Below are 6,808 nucleotides of genomic sequence, written 5' to 3'. Positions count from 1 at the left end.
GCTGAAGACATAATGCCTACAACAATCAGGGATGATCCCACATGAATAGAAAATTCGTTTATACAAGCTGCATGACACATTTTAGAGAGGGAGGGTTAGTCTGCATCTACGTGAGAAAGCTGATGGATATACTGAAGTGCTGAAATTCTGACATAGATCAAATTCTTGTAGTGGGATTAGAAAAGCATATAAAGCACTTAACTTACGAAATACTTTCTATGTGCTGAAGGAATATTGCCCAACAAGAATGTTATTTCACCATTGATTTCAGTAATATTGTTGGTGCAAGGGAGAGCTAATTGCACCCGCCCCCCCCTCTTCCCCCCCCATGGAGCATTTACACAACATGCTAACTGTGCAGTAGTTGAATAATACTGCACAGTAGCATGCAGTACTAACATGCTACCGTGCAGTATTATTCAGCTACTGCACAGTAGCATCACTAAAGAGGTGTTCACTAGTGCTACTGTGCAGTAACTCCAGTTACTGCTCATTTATTTAGTACTTGATTATACAAGTACTAAATAAATGGACAGAAACCACTGTGTGTTAGCATATCATGTAGATGTGCCCCACCCCCCGCCCCCGAGTCAGTAAAGGCTACTATATCATTTACTTACAGTGGGAGATGGGGGGTTCTGTCCCCATAACAGCTTTAAAATGTAATCTCTCCTAACAGAGAAGAATACACTTGGGTTCTGGTGAACCAGTACAAAACCAAGCCAAAGTCACACGCACTCTTTCAAAGATAGCAGCATTCACTATTCTAATTGCCACCACAGGCTATGCTAGTGGACCAGGGGCTGTTAACTTTCTGCTTGTAGGGGCCTGCCATAATGACAAAGCATCAAGCCTAGTATTGAGTTCTAAGGTTCCCTGTGTGCCATTGAGCAGCGGTTATGTCAGATTCAGTGACATGTCTGCATTTGAAAGCTATGGCAGCTCTATGGCTGGGCTGAAGTGTTTAGGAATTTCAAATAGCTTCTGACTGCTTTGCACCCAAAATAATTTTATGGCAGGAGTAAGTACAGCATGGTCCCAAACTGTATCTTCACCCTGGAGCTTTTAACTTGGGTGTAATCCTGCCATTCATTTTCTCTAGTAGCTTTCTGTATAGTACCTCAACTGCCATAGTTCATCACTGCCTTTTAATACTGAGCCCAAAACTACCAGTTCTCTGCTTAATTTTCAGATCATGCAATTTTAATGCACAATGTAAACCAATACAAGTAACTCTCAAGTTTACAGTATTGATAGTGATGGGTTTTCAATACCGGTATCAACAGGTATTAAAAGGTCAAACTTTTAAATGCAAGAATTTTTCAGCATCAAAATTTCCATGGATATTAAGAGTCATGCAACCATATTGCACAAGCTGTGCTGTTACTTTCCATGCGTCTCTGCTTTGTTTTGTATAGTTTCTCTAGATACCTGTAATTGCAAGATGTATTTCAGCCCTATTCAAACTGTTAGTAATGATTTTGCATCTCTTAGCTGCTTGCTGTCTATGTTTGTCCACTAGATGGAGATTTTCCTATAATGCGTTAAGGCTGTTGGTAAGAATAAAGTAAAAACCTAAGACACAGCTGACAAAGAATAGCTTAAATCACGCAATATGACTTGTAATTATCAACACCAAGACTATGTGCAATGTGTCATATCTGAAGTATTGAATCACTTGTCCCAAAAATGACAGGTAAACAACCAGAAGTTCTCCTTTTTCTTCCTAGACTAATCTTGATAAATCAAGTAATATCCATGCAGCATTTCAAGCACTTAACTTTGAAATCAACAAACCCACTAAAAATTACCTGCTTAGAAGTGTCAACCAGTTATATGGAGAAAAATCATCACCTTTCAATACAGTAAGTACAGGATCTGTTTGAACTAATAGAGACCATTTAATTTTTATGATAAGTACTGCTTGTATTGTATGTTGACAGTCTAATAAATATGCTAGTTTCAGCTGCAGATTATTTTGTTCTTTTAATATTTACTTCCTACTGACTTTTTGTGGATATTTATATCAAGTTTACAGACTGTTTAGGGTCTGTACAGTATCTCGGTTCACTTGTTTCTTTGAGCATAGCAGAATCTGTCATAATTTGAATTATTTTCTTTGTTTGGCGGTAGTTGGCCCATATGTATGGTAAAATATTATATATGTAAGACCTTTATCTATCTTGCCTCACAGGAATATTTACAGTCAGTCAAGAAATATTACAACACAGAGCCACAAGCTGTAAACTTTGTGGAAGTTGCAGAAGAAGTCAGAAGAGAAATCAATGCCCAAGTTGAATACCAGACTGAAGGTGAGCCCAAGGACATTCTTTTACACATATTACAAAGAGGAACACAGGTATTCTTCCATCTTCAGTATTTGTGTCTGGAGAGAGAAAAAACACACGTTTTGTGACATTCTTCACTAGAATCAAGTTACAAAATGGTTGTCGTCTGTTTGTCAGAACAAAGTTCTTTCTGTTACATCACAAGAGGGGGAAAAATAGGATGACCATTAACCTCCAGTCACACTAATATGTATGATAGCAGTTTGAGCTTTCTGTTCCTGAAGACCATTACCACAATGGTGGGTATAAACTTACATAGCCAAGTATGCCTCAGAATGGTGTGTTACCAGAGACGCCCATTACTTTGGGGTGTGCTCATTTATTAGGGATATGTTTCTAGGGTCTTTGTAATTCTATCAGTGTGCTGCTTGTGTACTTGTGTTTTTATACGGAGCTGTATCTCTCCCTTCTGTATGTCCTCACCCCCCAGTGGGGCTATCTTGCAGGACTCAGTTTCAATGGGGCTGGGTTCCTCTAGTCACCAAATCAGTCATACACACAAAACACACAGATTAACGTGCCTGACCCAGCCAGGTTGATCAGCATGGATAGGTTGACACCCTCATATGCCAAGAATCAGTTCATCAGAGCAACAATAAACTGCAGTCAGACACAAGCACACAGGTAAACAGAATACCTCTGAATCTGACTGGGTGTCCAGCTGACACCCTCGTGGGCCAAAATTCAGTTCATAAGGGCACGACTGAGCCAAACTGGGTCAGCCTGTACAAGCTGATCCCCTTATGTATTTTAAACTCAGCACGTCCCAATGTTTAGCCTAGACATTATAGCCATAGACAATATATTCTCCCAGTGTCTATATATAGCCAAAACAGGGGGGAAAAACCCTATATAAATACACATCTCATTATTTCCTGTAGGCAAAATCCAGAATCTGTTGCCTGAGGATTCTGTCGATTCACTCACCAGGCTGGTCCTGATAAATGCACTTTACTTCAAAGGAAGCTGGGCAAAGAAATTCAAGGATGGTGTTACAAGAAAACAACCTTTCAGAATAAACAAGGTATGGGCATACCCTGCGAAATACCCTGCTGTAAAGGGGGGGGGGGGGGGGGGGGGGCAGGGAATAAGCCATTTTACTCCTTTCAAGGTTGACAGCTCTAGATATATGTTAAATTATCACAGTGTAGAAATTATTTAAGCAGTCCCTTCTACAGCTCCAAAAAAACAAAACAAAAAAAACCCCAACTGTATCACATTGTTAGCTTGCAAGAGCCAGGATGTGAAAGACACAGAAACCAGCAATTAACAGATGTGAAATTTACAGTAGTAATCTATTCTCAGTGTCCAAGATGTAAACAACCTGATAAACAGTACAATTAAAAATTAGTTCTAGATATTTTCACTTTTTAGCCTTTAAGTCATTATAAATAACATAGGCAAATATATATTATTTTTAACCTGATCCTTTAAAATGTCAGTTACCACACATGTAATGCTTGTTGTTTTGCTTGCTGCAGACTACAACAAAGCCAGTGCAGATGATGTACCAGAGAGGGAAATTTAACTGGAATTACATACAATCAGTGCATACCCATGTCCTTGAACTTCCGTATGTCAACTGTGATCTCAGCATGTTCATTCTGCTACCAAAAGACATCAATGACGACACTACTGGCCTACAAATGGTAAAGAACATAAGATCCTGATCACAGTAAAAAGATTTATTTTTATAAAAAAAATAAATATTATCTCCTCCATCAGGGCTGTCCAGCTTCTAAATCCCTGGGGGTCACATGTTGCATGGGCCATAGCAGCACACCATGCAGATGCTCCTTCCTGCCACTCCACGTGGTAGTACAGGCACTCCCCTCCCCGGTGATGCCTGTACATGGGCCCAATCCCCTCTTTCCCCACCCCTGGCTCAGACTAACCTTTAGTGCAGGACTCACTCAAGGGCAGGAAGCAGCAGATGGAGCAGGGAGGGGTAGCCTACAGACTTTGGCTGGTGTTGCAGCAGAGCGATGTGGGGGCAGGGGGGGAAATGGCAGCTGGGTGATAGCCCAGGCACCTCAATGCAACCCCTTGTGAATTACACACAGCTTGCAGACTGCCATTTGGACAGCCCTGCCATAAATGTTCAAACAGCTATAGTCTGATGCTAAGTTGAACTGTTTTCTTATATTCAGAATGTGCAAACTGAACTGGTTCAGGAACAAATGAGGGTAGGCCCCAAAACGTTATGTAATTTGCAGCAAACCTGAAGCTTTTCCAGCTGTGGCTAGATTTCCATAAAACTTGTGTCTGCTTTTCATGGTATCATCCAGTCCTAGAAGCTCCAGACTCTTGCCTGTTCAAAACTAGGGAGTACTAGAAACCTTGGCAGAAAGCCAGGATCTACTGAAGTTTCTAATCCAATCCAGATAGATGTGACCTAGGTGAGTTTCAAACCTAGGCCAGGTCCGTACTACACAGTGTTGCTAGCAGAATGCAAGTAGTTGGTAGCTTCTACACTTATAGCAACTATGCAGAGGCAGAACCTCTTTCTTTCAGGACAGTAGTATCAGCTCTGTAACAGAAGGCTTTTGCTACCACCCATGCCTATGCTTTCTGCCAGTTTCTGTGACTCCCTACAGCAGCTTGTACCTCCACTAAGCAAGGCACACCCTGCTGGCACAGCTATAGACATGCTGAACAATACCATTGGCAAAATTTCTGTAGAATTTGAGAAAGCACTAATACTAGGTTTTTCATTGTGTGATTTTCCTTTTATTAACTTACTGTAGCTTGAAAGAGACTTGACTTATGAGAAGTTAGCTGAATGGACCAGCCCCAAAATGATGGAAGAAACTGAAGTGGAAATGTTTCTGCCCAGGTTCAAGATGGAAGAGGGATATAATCTCAAATCCACTTTGAGCAGCATGGGGATGCCAAATGCCTTCAGCATGGGCAAAGCCGACTTCACAGGGATGTCAGAAAGAAATGAGCTGGTTTTGTCACAAGTTTTTCACAAGTGCTTTGTAGAGATCAATGAAGAAGGCACTGAAGCAGCAGCTGCCACTTCAGCTGCCATGATGGCACGAAGCCTTATGTCTACTGTTCAGTTTGTTGCAGATCACCCTTTTCTCTTCTTCATCAGGCATAATAACACCAAGAGCATCCTTTTCTTTGGGAGGTTCTGCTCTCCCTAGAAACTCAGCTACCCGTTATTAAACAGGATCTTACAGCAAAGTAGCTTAAATAAATTAATCTCGAGGTTCCAAATACTTTGAGTAATTTTTCTTCATTTTCCTGTACCTTTGGCCAATCTCTTCTGGGCTTGGGGAAGAGCCAGTAGTGCAATAGACCAGGAAGTCTAATCTCCTATACATACGGTTAAAGGACCAGATCATGGTGGTGGTAGGCTATCACTTAAGTGCTCGGTAGAAATGTATAGATTCCTTTCTACAAAAAACCACCAGTTGCACTCTTTCTAGTGCAGTTGTAAAGTAGAAAAAAACCCAAATCTGATACAAGGAACTGCGTCTGAAGAATAAAATTAAATGTCTGTAATGGAATACAAAGAAAGCATTCACATGTTGGGATAGATCCTTCAGCTGAGGCAAATTGAAACATTTCCCTGGAAGCCAATGGAATTATCCTAGATGAGGCTCTGATCCACAGTCTTACTGTCTGAGCTATCCATGTATGCCATTTCAAAATCTACATATACATACTGTAGGATCAGATATAAAATGCAGCCTGCTTGAAGATATTCTGTTTGCCCTGCTTATATCTGTCATTCACACTAATTGAATGCCTATGGCACAGTGGAATTTCCCGGCACAGCGAAAAAGCCCGCCAAGTCCACCGGCCGCATCGTTCAAACGAGCGCCACCCATTGGCCGGTTACAAATTATTCCTACTTGGCAACTAGCAATTGGCTTGCTATCCATATAAAGATCAAAGCAGTTTCCGCCCAAGTCGGAGAACTCTGGACACAACCTGGAGTAAACTTGGCAGACTGATCATCCACCAACGACTCCCCGTCACCGACCTGCCCGACGTACCCCCTTCCTTGTGCACTCGGTGATTCATTTATGGAACGTCCCGTCTCGCTTCAAGGGCTCTTGCTACGTTTCTCTCGCTACGTTTGTAACTCATTTGTAACTGCAATTAAGCCAGTTCTTCCTACGCTGCACACATCAGTAGCATAAGTAAACAACCTTGTTGCAACCAATACGCATCCGTGCCTACTTCCACTCCACGCGTCGAAGTACCCACCTAACATTCTGGGTTCCCGGCAAGGGCCCCAGCAATCACCCGGCCACCACAATATCATGTCAATGGACACAAGCTGTGCAGGAAACATTTGAGAGACAAGAGAAATAAAAGGGATTGTTGTAAGAAAATGCCATCTATAATAATTTAACATTCAATCAACAGCATGTTTTAGAGCAAAGTATTGGAGAATTTGCCTATAATTTTCTATCACAGATGTCAAAGATATGGCTCATGGG

At 41.5% G+C, this 6,808-nt stretch overlaps 1 protein-coding gene across 2 annotated transcripts in view; it reads left to right on the top strand.

The window, feature by feature from the left end:
- Positions 1-6,566, top strand: part of LOC102385434 (serpin B10-like) — a 13,219-nt gene extending 6,653 nt beyond the window's left edge. For both annotated transcript variants that reach the window (XM_006024958.3, XM_006024959.3), the window contains 5 exons: positions 1,731-1,865; positions 2,195-2,312; positions 3,230-3,372; positions 3,830-3,997; positions 5,096-6,566. In XM_006024958.3, the coding sequence (XP_006025020.1) occupies positions 1,731-1,865; positions 2,195-2,312; positions 3,230-3,372; positions 3,830-3,997; positions 5,096-5,500 (969 nt within the window). In that variant the 3' untranslated portion in view covers positions 5,501-6,566. The remainder of the gene's footprint in view (positions 1-1,730; positions 1,866-2,194; positions 2,313-3,229; positions 3,373-3,829; positions 3,998-5,095) is intronic.
- Positions 6,567-6,808: the final 242 nt, after the last annotated feature.

The sequence above is a fragment of the Alligator sinensis genome, unplaced genomic scaffold, assembly GCF_000455745.1.
Source record: "Alligator sinensis unplaced genomic scaffold, ASM45574v1 scaffold342_1, whole genome shotgun sequence".
NCBI lineage: Eukaryota > Metazoa > Chordata > Crocodylia > Alligatoridae > Alligator > Alligator sinensis.
Note: the sequence above shows the minus strand (reverse complement) of the source record. Positions and strands in the feature narration are given on the sequence as shown.